Below are 16,973 nucleotides of genomic sequence, written 5' to 3'. Positions count from 1 at the left end.
AGTCGTAGTTCATTCCTTCTGACCAAGCTTGCCATAGAAATTATACACGTCACTGCATATTAATTAATAACTGGTGCCTTTATTTTTCTATATACATTTTAAATATGGCACATCAGACAGTAGTTCTAGGATAAACCCAAATAATAAAACACAGATAGACAGTAGATCGAATCATTCAGTGCTGAATGCATTAGGGAACCAAATTTTAGAAGGTCTGGAAAAGTTGGTCTAAAAAGAAATATGACCAATAAGCAGGCTGAAGGCATAGAACTATTCTCTGCATTTCAAAGTTGCTTGGTAAAGATATCCCCATTGCTGCTAACATGCCACTTTCTTTTTCATACAACATCATTGAACGTAGGTCTTTCTGGTAGTCCGTTACAGAACAAGGATAAAGTTTGTTGTAGCATATATCAGCAGTCAGATGGCAATGTCCTTGCAGATCCATTCGTCATCTTAATAACGAAGACAGACTGGATTTTAATTGTATTTTTTAGCAGTAAAGCCACCCATATCCATGATTATTATTGTTTAACAGTCGATGGATGGTGGGCAGCTACTTTGCAAAGCAGTGTGGTAGTGGTAGTACAGGAGATAACAAAAGCTCAGTCATGGTGTTTCTCTGCTTTGGGACCCGTGAGGACTTCTTCCCCCTCTTGGGCGGCAACAGTGCCTCGAGCACGCCGGCCGAGCGGTTGGGCACATTCTGGCTTGGAATGGGCATTTGTCTTCACAGCTGTTTGAAGACAGTAAGTCAGAGAAGACAATGTGGTAAGTGCACCCTTCTGTTCCATGGAGTATGTACAGGAACGCATGAAAAGACTATGTCCATTATGGTCATGTGAAGGGAGGTACAGAATGGCTCCACATTGCATGGAAGATCTTCATTCATTATCATTTTGTTACATGGGAGATTTACGTGCTACACAAGCCCTATCATTTAGTACAAATCTCAACCCGGGGTGGGAATCAATCAACCTGGCTGTGGACCAAGCATGCCGCATGGAACTCAAATGTAAAGGAAGGCTTACCTGCATGTTTCTGCATTAAACTCCTTGTGTTTCTGAAGGCAGCTGTCTTGGTTCTCCGTACACAAGTAACAGCTGCAGTTCTCTTTGTTCTGAAATAAATTGCCAGTGCATTTCCATTTACAGATGCACTCACAATTTTCCTCATCAAAGTTCATATTTGGTGCACACATCGCAAGTTCAGCAAGTGGAGGGAGTCCTGGCACATGTTTTGGAGGGGAGAGAGAGAGATAAAGGGTGTCACTCAAAGGTAATATCCTGCAGGTGTACAGCAAGACTTGAACTTAACCTATAAAATGCACTATTCATGGCACTGTGAGTCCAGAAATCTGAACTCCTATTAACCTGCCATTAAAATTATGGAATCCACAGCTTGAAAAGAATGTAACTACAGTGGTACCTCGGGTTAAGAACTTAATTCGTTCCAGAGGTCTGTTCTTAAGCTGAAACTGTTCTTAACCTGAGGTACCACTTTAGCCAATGGGGCCTACCGCTGCTGCTGCTGCGCCGCCGCCACACAATTTCTGTTCTCATCCTGAAACAAAGTTCTTAACCTGAGGTACAAGTCAAGTCAAGTTTTATTGCGGCAAAAGCCAGTGACACTAAACACCACAAGATCAAACAAAAAGAAATCAACAACAATTTTGCCTGAGGTACTATTTCTGGGTTAGTGGAGTCTGTAACCTGAAGCGTCTGTAACCCGAGGTACCACTGTATAATGAAGTTGATATTCTAGCAGAAATAAACAGAGTCTGTATGGATGCGGACTTTAAAAGTCGTGACAGCAATATACATACATTTAAAGTGTACCGTACACCCCAAGTATTCTAGGAACTGCAGTTCCCCCCTGCAGCACTATGTGTATGATGTATACACAGCCATATTCTAGGGTGTGTTTTTTTCAGTTGGGATCTAAAGAGCTAGCTTAGCCTGGGTTTGCAGGCTTTTTGCCTTCCCCTTTTGAATAGAAGACCCTAATGACAATTTCACAAACTCCTCCTTAGTTTCTCCCACATGGTTTGCTTTGTGGCATGGGGCGGTGTGGTTGTTTAGGAAAAACAAAGTGCAAAGCACCCTTGAACATCTGGTGCTAGCTGTGCAGCGCTTTTGTTCCAGGTCATTAATTGCAATCACAATTATCTGGAGTTGCTTCTCTTCCTGGGGTGGGGCAGTATTTGTCTCAGCAATGGCTAGAAATCACTTGGTAAGTATTTTCTTCCCACCCGCTTTGAACATCAGGTTCTCAATGCCATACAGTGGTACCCCGCAAGACGAACGCCTCGCGAGACGAAAAATTCGCAAAACGAAAGGTTTTTTCGTTTTCGAGTTGCCTCGCAAGACGAATTTCCCTATGGGCTTGCTTCGCAAAACGAAGCTTGCCCAGGGGACAGCGGGTCTTGTCTTTTGAAGCAAGGGGCGGCGGGGAGAAGCGATCTTCTCCCCGCAGCCCCAGGTCCGGGGACAGCGGGAAGCGCTTCCCGCTGCCCCCGTACCTCTTTTGAAGCAAGGGGCTGCGGGGAGATCGCTTCTCCCCACCGCCCCTTGCTTCAAAAGAGGTCCGGGGACAGCGGGAAGCACTTCCCGCTGCCCCCGGACCTCTTTTGAAGCAAGGGGCTGCGGGGAGATCGCTTCTCCTGGTGCTCCGAAGCCGGGCGGGGGGGGGGGAACACCTGCCCCCACCGCCCGGCTTCGGAACGCTGCCCCGAAGCGGGGCGGGGGGGCGGGAACACCTGCCCCAGCCGCCCCGCTTCAGAACGCTGCCCCGAAGTGGGGCGGGGGGGCGGGAACACCTGCCCCAGCCGCCCCGCTTCGGAACGCTGCCCCGAAGCGGGGCGGGGGGGGCGGGAACACCTGCCCCAGCCGCCCCGTTTCGGAACGCCGCCCCGAAGCGGGGCGGGGGGGCGGGAACACCTGCCCCAGCCGCCCCGCTTCGGAACGCCGCCCCGAAGCGGGGCGGGGGGGCGGGAACACCTGCCCCAGCCGCCCCGCTTCGGAACGCCGCCCCGAAGCGGGGCGGGGGGGCGGGAACACCTGCCCCAGCCGCCCCGCTTCGGAACGCCGCCCCGAAGCGGGGCGGGGGGGCGGGAACACCTGCCCCAGCCGCCCCGCTTCGGAACGCCGCCCCGAAGCGGGACGGGGGGGCAGGAACACCTGCCCCAGCCGCCCCGCTTCGGAACGCCGCCCCGAAGCGGGGCGGGGGGGCGGGAACACCTGCCCTAGCCGCCCCGCTTCGGAACGCTGCTCCGAAGCGGGGCGGGGGGGCGGGAACCTCTCACCCCGCCGCCGGGCATCGGAACGAGGTCCTGGACCTCTTCTGAAGGCAGGCGGGGGCAAAAGTCTTTGCTCCCCCCGCCTGCCTTCCCGGGACAGCGGAGACTTCTCCGCTGCCCCGGGCGATCTTAAAATGCTGGCGGGCGGGAGCGAAGCGTTCGCTGCCGACCCCCAGCATTTTAAAATCTCCTCGGGGCAGCGGAGACTTCGCTCCCGCCCGCCAGCATTTTAAAATTGCCCCGGGACAGCAGGGGCTTTTAAAATGCTGGCGGTCGGCAGCAAAGCCCTCCTGTCCCCGGAGCTTGCGGGGCGGGAGGTGGGAAGAAGGGCTTTTCTTCCCACCGCCAGCCTTCAGAACAGCCTTCAGAAGGCTGGCAGTGGGAAGAAAAGCCCTTGTCCCCCCCCCCCAGCCTTCAGAAGAGGTCGGGGGACAGACTGTCCCCGGACCTGGTCTGAAGGCGGTTTCCCTAGGAACGCATTAATTGATTTTCAATGCATTCCTATGGGAAACCGTGCATCGCAAGACGAAAAAACCGCAAGACGAAGAGACTTGCGGAACGAATTAATTTCGTCTTGCGATGCACCACTGTATCATAAGGGAATTGCTCTTGAAACTTGCCCAGATTTTACTATCCTTCCAGGTGCACATAGCCTAGGATAATCAATGATGATGATGATGATGATGACGATGATAATCCCGCTCTGCATGCGAAGTTGGGTGGGAGAATCTGAGAGGAGGACAAATGCTTTGCTTCAAATGAAGGCGTGTTACTTCTGTCTGACTGAGCTTCTCATTTCAGTTTATTCTAGTAAAAGCAAAATGCTTTTAACTACCAATCTGCCCAGATTTACTCTTTTGTTCCTGGATGCAGAGTTACAGAAGCAAGGGGGGGGGGGGAATCACCTCCGCCCACCTATTTCAGTTTGATAATGTTGTTATTCATAATGTTGTTATGTTGTTCTTTTAACTGGTCCAGATTTCAACATTAAAGTGTGTATATAAGTAGTACTAGTATATACCTTCCCTTCTGCCAGGACGATCTTTGTCTACAACACATTCACATTTATCGCTGTCCCACATCCAGCCACTACGACACAGTTTGTTTATTTGGGGGCAACTAGAAGGAAACAAAAGGCCAAATAAATATGTGAAGAACACATTTAAAAAGTAACTGTTGTAGACACACCGCTTTGTTATATGTTTCTTATGGAAGTGTGGTATATAAATATTCAAATAAATACATGCAAAAATGGCATTTGAGAGCCAGCTTGGCGGGGGGGGGGGGGCTAGTCAAATTAATTAAACGTAAAGGGACCCCTGACCATTAGGTCCAGTCGCGGATGACTCTGGGGTTGGGGTGCTCATCTCAGTTTATTGGCCGAAGGAACCGGAGTACAGCTTCCGGGTCATGTGGCCAGCATGACTAAGCCACTTCTGGCGAACCAGAGCAGCGCACAGAAACGCAGTTTACCTTCCCACCGGAGCGGTACCTATTTATCTACTTGCACTTCATGCTTCTGAACTGCTAGGTTGGCAGGAGCAGGGACTGAGCAACGGGAGCTCACTCTGTCACGGGGATTTGAACTGCCAACCTTCTGATCGGCAAGTCCTAGACTCTGTGGTTTAACCCACAGCGCCACCCATGTCCCTACGCCTAGTGAAATACATTAAACCAGGGTTCCTCAATTTGGTGCCTTCCACATATTTTGGACTACAATTCTCATCACCCCCAGCTGGCACAAACATGCTGGATGAAGCAGGTGGTAGTTACAGCCCAGAACATCAGGAAGGTACCAGGTTGGGGAAAGGCTGAGTTAAGTAGACAGACGGCACATGGCCGTGGTGTATTGGGGCTCAGAGTCTGTTGAGAAGCTTCTGCATTTAGAGACATGTCTTAGGAACTTCGACCAGAAGCCTCATTGCCATCAAAGGAACAGTTCAAGGAATTGCATTTGCTAAGTCATCAAACTGGGGCCTCGATACATTCCAACTGCCTGCTGTTTATTAATTTGCCACAGCTGCCTGTGACAGTTTTGATTCTCTTTTTAAAAAATGTAAATATTAAAGATGCCACAGTAATTAAAAAATGCTGCTAGAAGAGAAGTCTATGTGTTATGTAACATATTTCCACATTGTTTTTCCAAGCAGCCATTAACTTTTCTTTGTAGCATTGAAAAACATACTTTTTAAAAACATCGGATAACCGCTGATCTTAGAACAAAGCATACAATTCATGAACACTCAGAAAAGCTTCATGACTGTGTATCTTTTAAAAAAAATGGGATAGAGAGAAGACTGACCGCCCATCTTACCTATCCTCTTCTGGATATTGAACAGATCTTCGTATGATGGTGTACGATGGACGCTGAGCATTTGTTAAGCACTTGCAACCGGTGTGGTTTGCAATTTTGACTTGAATCGGATCTGGCACATTTGTTAAAGGAACTGAAATCTCAAAGAGCTGGAAAGATGAAATACAGCATTTTTCACTACTCCTATTCAAACTCATCGTTAAATAGCCTCCCCTCGTTGTTAAATAGCCTCCACATTTCCTGCTCAATGAAGCAAAATACCGGTAGTGGACTGAGCTTCATGTTAGGAATCTTCAGTTACAATTCGCCCCTAAGGACATGCGATGGGCATGAGTCTAACATGTACCTGAAATCTTTGATAGCCTGCAGCTCCTTGTCATGTGTTCACGCCATGTCCTCCTCTTCACATTGTGGAGTCTATAGTTCTACAGGCTTGAGTGAATGTGGGACAGCCACACTTGCTCTGCCATGGTGAATAGATTCATAGCTATGGACAACTTTCATGGCCTTGTTCTTCCCCAACATGGCGTCCTCTGCGTGTTTTGGGTTACAACTCCTATCAGCTGGGGTTGATGGGAGTTCAACGCCAGAGGACACCCCATTGGATTGTCTTCCTACACACTTACTTAGGAAAGAGCTATCTATGAGTCTATTCCATTAAGAGGGGCTTGCTTCAAAGCCAACCTGCCTAGGATTTGACGGTTAAGGAGAAACAAACTGCAGAAGAGTAGAAAAAAGTCCAAATACCATTTTAGATATGTAAGATGTGCTGGTGTTCACGCAGCTTAGGCTCTCTTCATTGCAGCAGCCTCCGCATCTGTAGACATTCACACAAGGAGGCTTGAAGAATTTATTGGTGGCCGTGCCCAGCTCTTTGGCAACTTCCACACAGGTCTCCCTCGGCACGCACTGAGTCCTTTGCCACTCCTCATCTATGACTGGAGAACAAAGGAGCCATTCTAAAAGCAGCAATTGCCATCACACAACTGGACTCACCAGCTCACTGGCTTGCTCTCTTGAGTCCTTCGTAGTTATGTGAGATGCAGCACTGCACTTTGACAACATTATGACACCTGCTGTTTATTAATATAAATGAGCCAAGCTAGTTGTGCAATGAAATGCGGCAGAGTGGAGTGCTCCCTCTGCCATGGTATTTCATTCCCACCCAGCCCTGCAACAGCCAGTCAACATTTCATGGCCATGCTCAGTCCTCACTGGGCTGTCTGATAGACATGGCTCTCCCATGAGTTTTCCCTGTAAAAACCTGGCACTGCTGCAAACCAGTTTGTGCTTCCTTTCTGTGTTTGGATGGTCCCCTGTTGGCCTGCAGGGATGCACACTCACCTCTGAAATGGCAGTTTGGAAAGAGAGGGATCGTGATCAATTCTGAATTGCTTCAATAACAGTGAGAGCTTTACCAACTGACCACCATAGCTGATGTAGTTATAATTTTTCCCCTTATCGTTCCTGTGCTTTACAATGTGTTCTGTAAAACCCAGATATGATAGATTCTGGGGGCGGCCGCCGAGACCACATAACACCGGTTTTGAAGGACCTACATTGGCTCCCAGTACGTTTCCGAGCACAATTCAAAGTGTTGGTGCTGACCTTTAAAGCCCTAAACGGCCTCGGTCCAGTATACCTGAAGGAGCATCTCCACCCCCATCATTTTGCCCGGATGCTGAGGTCCAGCGCCAAGGGCCTTCTGGCGGTTCCCTCATTGCGAGAAGCAAAGCTACAGGGAACCAGGCAGAGGGCCTTCTCGGTAGTGGCGCCCGCCCTGTGTAACGCCCTCCCATCAGATGTCAAAGCGATAAACAACTACCTGACATTCAGAAGACATCTTAAGGCAGCCCTGTTCAGGGAAGTTTTTAACATGTGATATTTTACTGTATTTGTGGTTTTTATGGAAGCTGCCCAGAGTGGCTGGGGAGGCCCAGCCAGATGGGCGGGGTATAAATAATATATTATTATTATTATTATTATTATTATTATTATTATTATTATTATTCTGTCATCAGCCCCCTTAGAGGTGCAGGACTGACGTGGTAACTAACCTCATGATCTGCCAGATCCACACAATGCTGCCCAACACTGATGATCCAATGCCATCATTGGATCCAGCTTGGGGTGACAGGAAGCTTATGAATACCAGTTGCAGGGACTCACAGCTGAGGAGAACATGGTGACCTTCAGGCCCTGCTTGTAGGTTTCTCCAAGACATCTGGTTGGGTCACTGTGAGTTCAGGATGCTAGACTACACTGGGCCCTTAGCCTGATCCAGTCAAGCTCTTCTGATGTAACTGGCCAGAAAAGGGGTGGGAATAATGTCTGGCCTTCTCCTGACCTTTTAACACATATCTGATGAGCTCAAAGGGGGCAGGTGAATCTTTTCATAACATGGTGGCAGACATTATGACCTGCTCTTTGGTCACCTGATCAAATGGCTGTTAAAAGGGACAGCTATAAGGGCCAGTTCAGGAATTAGCAACCCTTGGTCTAACTACAAAAAATTCAGATGCCACAGCACACCCGTAGGGTATGACCAGAGCCCATAGCATCCTTTCTAATGTTTTAGTCTCTGTTTCTTCCTCTCTTTGTAAGAACAGATGTCCAGGAAGCTCCTGCCCAGAAAAGTCCAAGCTGATAAAGTGTTTTACATCAGGCCACACCTAATAAAAACAGGCATTTGAATGTTTCTGCATTTCAAGCTGCTGTTGGCACATTCCTTTTAAATATTGCTGTCTGTTTACATTTTTCCCTGCAGTGGAAAAAATGCTTTGTTTAGAGCAGCATTGCTTGAACTGTGTTGTGAGCGGAAACAAAGAAAAATACCTAGTTTTCTGCAGAAAATCTAAAGAAGTCTGTGGCAGGCTTAGAGGACATTCCTCCTCTTTTTGGTCTCCTTTGGTACGTAAGGCCACTGCCCATATTGCATTCAGCACACGTGAGACGGGATGCCTGATACAGATCTTGCAACAATGGGTTTGACACCTGTCTGCACTTCAAACTCAGAACTTTGATCAAGCACCCTTTCAGCACATTGCATTTTTTGTTTTGTTTTTTTCAGGGTGTGAATTTGCAAGTTTGTAGACACCTTTCCAGGTGAGCACATTACCGTAAATCATGGAATAAATGCTCCATGGCTTATGCTTTCCTTCCAGGGATCCATGCAGCTTCTCCCAGGGTAGCACCCCAAGCAAAAAAAAGTCCATTGCTTTATTGCCGACAAAATGTCATTTCCTCCCAGCCAAACAAGCACCACAAACACGATTGTGGGATGCTTTCGGTATAGTGGCTATGCTATATCAATACATATTGGACAGTGTCTGGGAAATCTCTAGACACATGGTGACTCCTATCAGTACCATTTTTGACTTCTTAAAATATTATTTTACTTTATTTTCAAATGGATTTTTTTCCAAAAAAAAATACAGCTTCCTGCTTGTATCACTCAGAGCACTGACATAACCTTATGAACAAGGAACAGACCCATCAGCAAGTGTGTGTGTGTGTGTGTGTGTGTGTGTGTGTGTGTACTTCAGGCACAAAAACAAAATGCATATAACAACCTGCCTTTCACATAAAAACAGGGGTGGCCCGAGACCTTTTGGCACCTGAGGAGAAACATCTCTCAAAAGTATGGATAATTTGGATGGTTAAAATTTGGATAAATATGCAGTTATAAATATTATTATTAGGACCCATGGAAGGGAAGGGGGAAGTCAGGAGATTCAGAGCAATCTCGATATATGGATCTTGAATTATTTTTTATGTGTGTTTATATTTGTTAAAAATCAAATAAAAAAAACTTACACACAAAAAAGAGAAACGTCTCACAGCCGCCACCCCACCACACCCACACACCCCGGATGCGAGCGCAAACTCTGTAAGTCTTCCTCATCGGACCAGGGTATGGGTGGTGGTGAGGAAAGATCCTTTCTTGATTTCCACTTCCTGCCCAGCAGTGGAGTTAGGATTGACTCTTCCAATCAGGAAAAGCCGACCAAAGCCCCACCACACTGCCCGGTGAGGGGGACGAATCTCCCACCGACTTGTCAGCAATGCCTGTCCTCTCGCCAGCTTGGTAGGAGGTGTTCTGCAGAGCTTTGCTGCCAGTCCTTCACAGCTGCTAGAGACCAGGGAGAAGACCAGTGGCAAAGCTGTGGGGTGGAAGAGGGGTGATGCTGTTTGCAGGATGCCACCTGAGGCAGCTGCCTCACCCAGCCTCATGGGTGGGTCAGCTCTGCATACGAACAAGGCAGCAGCCCGACATATGTCACTGTGGATCCAGAAATATTCAGTTCATAAACTGTGAGCCTACCTTTCAGTATCTCAATATCATAGAAAGCAGCGGCAAATCTCGTGGAGCGATGCGAGGCTGATCTGGAATCCAGAGCGGCCATGCCCTTGAGCTTTAGCCGGCACTTCCAAAGCTTCCAGTCTTCAGAGTGGGTGATGCGAAGAAGCTCTTCCAGGCTAGCAGCTTTCCTGATCTGCTGCTCTGACCACTCCAGGGCAGAAAGTGACGTTCTCTGTAAGAAAGGGGGGCGGAAACAGAAGATCAGTCCTGTGCCTACATATATAGACCTTAGGTAGGAAAGAGCACACATTTCTGTTGAATATGCAAATGTAATATAGACTGTAAAAATATAGACTTAAAAATATATATCAGGCTGGGTTAAATAATTACTCTTGGATTAAAGGAGGTGTTATTTTCTAAGGTTTGTAACTAAAGAATTAGTTACAAAGGATCCCAGATATGGGATCACCAGCCCATGGTTTTTCTATTATTTATTTATTAACTAAATTTATATACCACCCTTCATCCTAGCATCACAGGGCAGTTTACAATATAAAAATACAAAAATACATAGCATACTAACAACAAAAGCAATAAAAGCCATTGGTTGTTTAATTAGCCAAGGGTCTGGTAGAAGAGGAATGTTTTTGCCTGGTGACCAAATATATGTAATGAAGGCACCAGGTAAGCTTCCCCGGGGAGAGCATTCCACAAATGGGGAGCCACCAAAGAAAAGGCCTGTTCTCGTGTTACCGCCCTCCAGACCTCTCCTGGAAGAGGCACACAAAGAAAGGCCTCCGATGATGGTTGCAGGGTCTGAGTCGATTCATAAGGGGAGAGGTGCTCCTTGAGATACTGCTGGATAAATGATCCAAAATGTCAGGAGTCCGTGCCTTGTTCAAATCTGATCAAGAATTCCTAATCATAGAAAAGAAATATGAAGAATTCCCCTAGCATACCAAGAAGTGCCTTGGGATAAACAAACATATATCCAGTCAGTAGAATCATGAAGAACTGACTTACAGTAGCCATGAAAAACATTCAACAATGTCCATAACATTTTACACTTAACTTGATGTGTAAAGCATACTGTTGCATGCACAAGACGGAAGTGCTCACAGCATTAACACAGATTGTGTCTTCCTAGTAGGTTCCCAGGGAGACTGCCAAGCTTTTGGCCCAGCATATAACAAGAGAGCAGTGAGAGAAGAACTGGGAGGTAAATTTAGGAACTTATGACTGTCCATTTCAGAAGACCCTATTGTCTCCTGAAGTTGCATCCGTGGTCTTCACACTTTGCAGCATCGACTCACGGGGAATTATGAATTATTTGAGGACATTAATCAAACATGGTTTGCTTTCAAGCAACCCAGGAACCAAGCTGTAGAAGCTCCTTAACCTGGCACACACACACACAGGGTACAGTGCCATGCCACTGGTATGTGGAAGATGTTTATGACCAAGCAGTACCAAAAATGTCAATCCAGGAGATACAAGACCCTGGTTGGTGGCTCCAGCCATTTCCCCCCCAAAATGGAATATATACAATAGCTGAAAGCTACTCATATTTCCTTAGCTACTGTGTCTTGGGATTTTCGTTTTCAATTTATTGTAAGAGCTTGCCACATCGTTAAAAACCAAGTCAAATACACAACTGTATTTCTTGTGAACTTTGAAGCACTGGAAAGGGAGGGCATATCTTTCTACTCATTTTCATGAATAAAAAAGGCCTGGGCTTGATAAAGCTCTCCAAGTTCCCTTTACCTTCCCCACTCCCCCTCAAAGTGATAAGTCCATCAAGGACATGCAGTGGGATGTTTAAAAACATGTGCTTTTTATCTGCTCTTGCCGTTTTAAAAACGTGGTGCATGGTAACAGCCTAAAAGAGAGGGCTCTCTTTCAAGACTTACCAAAGAAGAATGTCACTCCTCAGGGGAATTGACGGGATAAATTTTCCGGAATATTGTGACCACATTTATTTTATGTAGAAACCGTTGCTCATCACGACTTTTAGTCACAGGGAATTGAGAGGAGCAGAGGGTTCAGAAAGCCAATAAATATGTTCATTGACAACATGTGTACTTTACAAAATTTCTTAACTCCTAAGGAAATAAATATTCACAGCACATGCCATGAAATGTAATTTGTGGCGGTAGCCCTGGAACATTGGGCTGTGTTTCCAATTGCTGTATTAAATGAAAAATAACTTTGAACTTTCATCTCTCAAATTTTGCTAATTAAGCAGGCGTGTAAATAGAGAATATCCCCATAGCTAATGGGTTGAGCTGTGTTGAGGTGGCCTGGCTATTTACTGGGTTAGGGCAGGGTTTGATAGCTGGCCACCTAGGTATAGGAGGAGAAATTAAATTCAGTGCACATTTAAAGGTGAATCTATCAAGTTTTCACTTTCTGAAACAATAAAAGAACTAAAACATAGACATCCTTTAAAATTCGTACTTACCTGAATTTTGTGATGCAGCACTCCATAGAACTGTAGAGTTAGAACGGACCACAAGGGTCATTTAGTCAAGCCCCCTGCAATGCAGGAATCTTTTGCCCAAGGAGAAACTCGAACTCATGACCCTGAGATGAAGAGTCTCATGCTCTACCGACCAAGTTATTCTGAGTTCCCACCAAACTATGTTTACAACAAAGCATACTTAAGGGGAAGGTGGGCATAAAATGAATATATTAGTTGGGGGGGGAGACAAAAATGATAATGTGGGGACACTGTTTGCAAAAATGAATACATTAGTCAAAACTGCATACAAAAAAAATGGGCCACTTGACTATCCAAGCCTGGAAGTCAGATTTGGATCCCCAAAAAGTACAGTGCTTCCTTCTCCCCCAGGGCAGAAGAAACATCTTGAAGAAACCGTCTCTTACAGCACCTGCTCTTCAGATTTGGCTTTGCCAAACTTCCCCTCGTAGCTCTTTCTGGAACAGCTGTCTGGGAGAAAAAGGGCTCTCAATAAACAGCCTGAATCTTCTTTGCTCAGTGAACACATCCATAGGGTCAAGTACCTTTTTAAGGCAGATGGAGTCCTGGAGATTTACCGCAAACGTCCTGGCTTTGGTCAAAGGAAAGCCTGGACATTGGCTCTGAACTCCTGCTTGGAACCAGGGAAGAAGCGGGGAGTGAAGAGCGACATTGGAAATGGCGGGTGGGATGAAGATCTACATTGGGATTCTCTGCACCTGAGGCGATCGCCTCACCTTGCCTCATGGGTGGGCCGGCCCTGGGTGTCACTGCCTTTCATTAGGTTCACAAATGCTAAGAGGGGAGAATTGCCCAGACAAGAGCCTCTCCACACACACACACACACACAGAGAGAGAGAGAGAGAGAGAGACACACAGAGTGTTTCTTCTGCCTTGCTGCTTCCTGGAGATGATTAAATTCCACTTTCTCCCACCCGGTGCTTGCTGCCTACTCTCCCTACCCAACAAGAGAGGCATTGTTCTGTCTCTCCAAGCCCTTACCTCTTCCAAAACTTCCTCTGTGGTCTCTCCATCTATTGGTCCAAGCATGTGGGAGGAGCTCTGCTTGAACTGGGCCAAACCAGAGCAGCTGTCTTTACAGGTCAGGGGCACTGCCAAAGCAATGGTTCCTCTTCTTTCCCAGAGGGCACAGTGTCTGGCCTTTTATGAAGTGATGGAGTTGGGTGCCAAGCCCAGCATTTGTGGGCTACAGGAACAGCAACACTACATAAGAGAGAGCCAACTATATAGGCACTCCCGCTGGACTTGACTGCTTCAGGTATGCAGCACTGAGCTGTATTTAAACTCCAACACCTCTCTGGTCCTAACGCCACACACAGAGGCAGATCCTCTCTCTTTGTCTAATGAAACACAGGCTTCAACTTGCTGTCATACTGGGACCAAGCCCATGTTAGTTAGGCAGGCTACAGTCATTGTGTAAAGTTCAGGAAATCTCTCTCTCTCTCTCTCTCTCTCTCTCTCTCTCTCACAGACACACACACACACACACACACACACTGCTGTTGTAATATGATACGGTGAGGGAAACCAACACTTTTTGCCACACACTGCTGGGAAATTTTAAAACATAGGCAGACCAGATGAGACTTGGGGTGTGATCCAGCAGGGATCTTCTTATGTTCTTCAAGGGAATTCTGCACATAGGTGTTTCAAGGCACTTGCCGTACAGAAAGGACATAATTTAAGCTTGGGCTCAGTGGTGTAGCGTGGGGGGTGCAGGGGGGCCCGGCTGCACCGGGCACAACATCTGGGGGGGCGCACTCGAGTGCTAAAATCCACGGGTTAGGGGGCGCAAATTACTTGCCTTGCCCCGGGTGCTGACAACCGATGCTACACCACTGCTTGAGCTCTTCTCTGTAGCATAAAGATCCCTGCCAAGAGGATTGTAAAGCCAGTCCAGTCCATCAATCTACTTCGCACCAAGCTGCCCATAGTTCTATATGAAAGAAGAGCTGCTTGATGTCACTGAGATTTAGAATAACCTGCCACTCAAAATGTTTCATAGCACTTTTGAGCCACAGGCTGCAATTCTGTACTCACTGACCTGGAAATAAGCCCCCTGCAATTCAATGGGGCTTTCTTCTGAGTAGGCAGGTATAGAATTGCATCAGCTGAAATATATTCCAAACTATAGAAAAATCAGCAAATAATAGGTAATTGGTGTAAAAAATAACGATTTCAAAACCTCCGGAGATTTAACAGAAAGCACAAAATAGCCTATTCTCGTTCCTATGTAGAAATCATTGGCAGCCCAATCCGTATGCAAGGACGGTCAACAGAGGAGCCCACTCCCAAGCAATTATGCATAGCATAGGTTTGCAGCCTTAATTTTATTAACAATAAATGCATTTTGATAAGTTAAAAGGAAATCATTTCATGGAGAATACCAGAAAGGCTGACTTCTACTCTAGCAGGAAGTAATGATTACCCTCTCTCTTTTTAGTTTGACCTACACAGTATATCCACGTTGCTTCTGCAATATAATTGGCATTATATCATTGTACTGCAGAAATACCCTGGGGCCTGGCTGATTCACATTTTTTCCAAATGCCAGCAGTTGCATTCCCCGCCCCCGCCCCCTGTTAATTTGAACATAACAGGATTCTTGCTTGAATCTTCAATTCAGTTTTCTGATTTACTGAAGAAGCTAACAGTAGAATGTGACAAGTTAAGGAAATGAGGAACACTGATACCTTTTCTAAACTTTCAAAGTCTCGTAAATATGCTATTTACACAATGAAGTTGTAAGGGAGGCTAGAGTATTATCTTTTGAAAGCTTACATCATGAACCAACCTTAGAAGGCATTTTCCATATCAGATCTGGCAAAGAATTACTTCTCAAACCATGTAGGAATTCAACCTTAATTATTCAGACTGGATTGGTACATTATACAGCAGTAAGGAGTTTCTCTAATCACACACATATACATTTGACAATGTCCTGGAATGACAAAAACTTCTAGGAACTAGATATTAAAGGGTAGTAGCAAATACATTATTTGGGGACAGTATTTAAAACCTAATTATTTTCAAAGTGGATCCGTGCAAAAAGAGAGTGACTGATAGGTCAAAAAGACAACCTTCCTGATCTTGCCAAAGAAAGAGAAGGCTTACAGGTAATGCACAAATTGTTTGGAGAGATGCAGCAAAAGCACTGACTGCAGATGAAACAATTTAAGAGAAGGCTATGTTATTGCAAAAAGTTCTGTCATACTGGAATTCTCAAAAAGGTTCCATTTGGTCATCTGCCACTGCTGAAAATGAATTATCGTTTAACACAATATATTTTTAAGTGGCCCGAAAAGAAAAGTATAAATCAGCTGTGAATGTAGATTCATTACATTCCTGTTTTCTATATACTCCGTAAGGCAGAAGTCAGCCAAAAGTTAAATACTATTTATTTCAATGGGTTAGTTAAACATGCACTTTAGTCTTCCCCTTGGAAATCTGGCAGGTCAGATAAATGCTTAAATTGGCTGGACCGTGCTGTTAAATCTTCTCCGATGGTGTTACACGTGTCAAAGTTGTTTATTTATGTAATACTTAAGAGTCACCCCAGAAAGAACTTAAAAAGGTGCCACTGTAGTCCGAAGATCGTTTCAGACAGGAAAACCCATGTGGTCTCGAGACTCCTACTGATGCAGACAATTCCAAAATAAAGCCCACTTACCTTTACAGATCCATGTTCAGAACCTTGCAGCAGATGTAGAAAAGACACTATAAATATGTTTACAGTTGTCCACGGCTTGTACATCCTTGTGGTTAACGTCCACACTTTGCTACACAGTTGAAGTCACACAGCTGGAGAAGAACGTTTCGAAATTCATTTCTCTACGAACTGCTAATGTTTTTAAAAATGCATACCCAGAATCTTACTCTCCACGTAAACCTAAAGAGTATACACGAGATGTAAACAGCACAGTTAAAAAAGAAGAGTAAAATTCACTTAAACAATGTCATCTCTTTCTTCTAGGTACTTTTTAGATATAAAAATACAAAAGCTTAAAAATGTTTCCAGAAGCAGGCAAATACAGGTCCCAGTCTATTAAAAAAAATAATCAATCCATCTCCCACCTGGACACAAAGAGAAACTCAAAATTAATTCGTGGTCCAGGAAAGGTTAAAATCTGCTGAGGGGGTTTGGTGCTCCATGTTACAAGCTTCCTTTTAAGACGGCAGTAGGACGGCCGATGCTTTGAGCTAGAGAGAGCTGTAATCCAACTCTCTGTATTGAAACTTTTTTTCACAGCCTTCATGGAAGTCTGCAGAAGCCTGCGTCTTAAATCTGATACAGACACTGGCAGAAAACAAGAGTCACATGTTGGCTCCTATCCCATTCTGTCCCTGCCAATGGTGTAGCATTTACTAAACTAACCGATGCAATGTGTGCCACCATTATTTTAAAAGGTATTACCTGAAACATGAAACTTCAGCACATGCTCTTACCAAGTATACATACAGCTACACACAGACACACACACACCTTTCCTTTACGTTTTCTGTGTTGTACGGATTTTGACAAAACCATTTCATTTATTAAAGCAGTGCTTTTACAAAG

The 16,973-nt window shown here is 45.6% G+C and overlaps 1 protein-coding gene across 2 annotated transcripts; it reads right to left on the bottom strand.

Moving 5' to 3' along the window:
- Positions 1-59: 59 nt before the first annotated feature.
- On the bottom strand, positions 60-16,781 carry VEGFD (vascular endothelial growth factor D). Of its 2 annotated transcripts, none has more exons than XM_028727630.2 (7): positions 16,086-16,781; positions 9,937-10,147; positions 6,360-6,550; positions 5,613-5,761; positions 4,320-4,417; positions 1,032-1,227; positions 60-736 (listed from the first exon to the last, which is right to left on the bottom strand). In XM_028727630.2, the coding sequence occupies exons 1-7, from the start codon at positions 16,167-16,169 to the stop codon at positions 610-612; spliced, it is 1,056 nt and encodes a 351-aa protein (XP_028583463.2). In that variant the 5' UTR covers positions 16,170-16,781; the 3' UTR covers positions 60-609. The 2 variants fall into 2 exon arrangements, with proteins under 2 accessions (XP_028583463.2, XP_028583464.2); XM_028727631.2 differs by lacking the exon at positions 16,086-16,781 and adding an exon at positions 13,397-13,857.
- Between the last annotated feature and the right edge of the window lie 192 nt (positions 16,782-16,973).

Source organism: Podarcis muralis, chromosome 4 (assembly GCF_964188315.1).
Source record: "Podarcis muralis chromosome 4, rPodMur119.hap1.1, whole genome shotgun sequence".
Taxonomy (NCBI): domain Eukaryota; kingdom Metazoa; phylum Chordata; class Lepidosauria; order Squamata; family Lacertidae; genus Podarcis; species Podarcis muralis.
The sequence above is the reverse complement of the archived record's forward strand: the minus strand, read 5'-3'. Positions and strand labels throughout refer to the sequence as shown.

Excerpts from the sequence above, each read along its gene's own strand:
- VEGFD (XM_028727630.2), bottom strand. The coding sequence starts at position 16,169 with ATGTACAAGCCGTGGACAACTGTAAACATATTTATAGTGTCTTTTCTA. Across the intron at positions 5,762-6,359 it reads CATCTTACATATCTAAAATG|CTCTTTGAGATTTCAGTTCC; the intron begins GTATTTGGACTT and ends TCATCTTTCCAG. Across the intron at positions 4,418-5,612 it reads CAATATCCAGAAGAGGATAG|TTGCCCCCAAATAAACAAAC; the intron begins GTAAGATGGGCG and ends GTTTCCTTCTAG.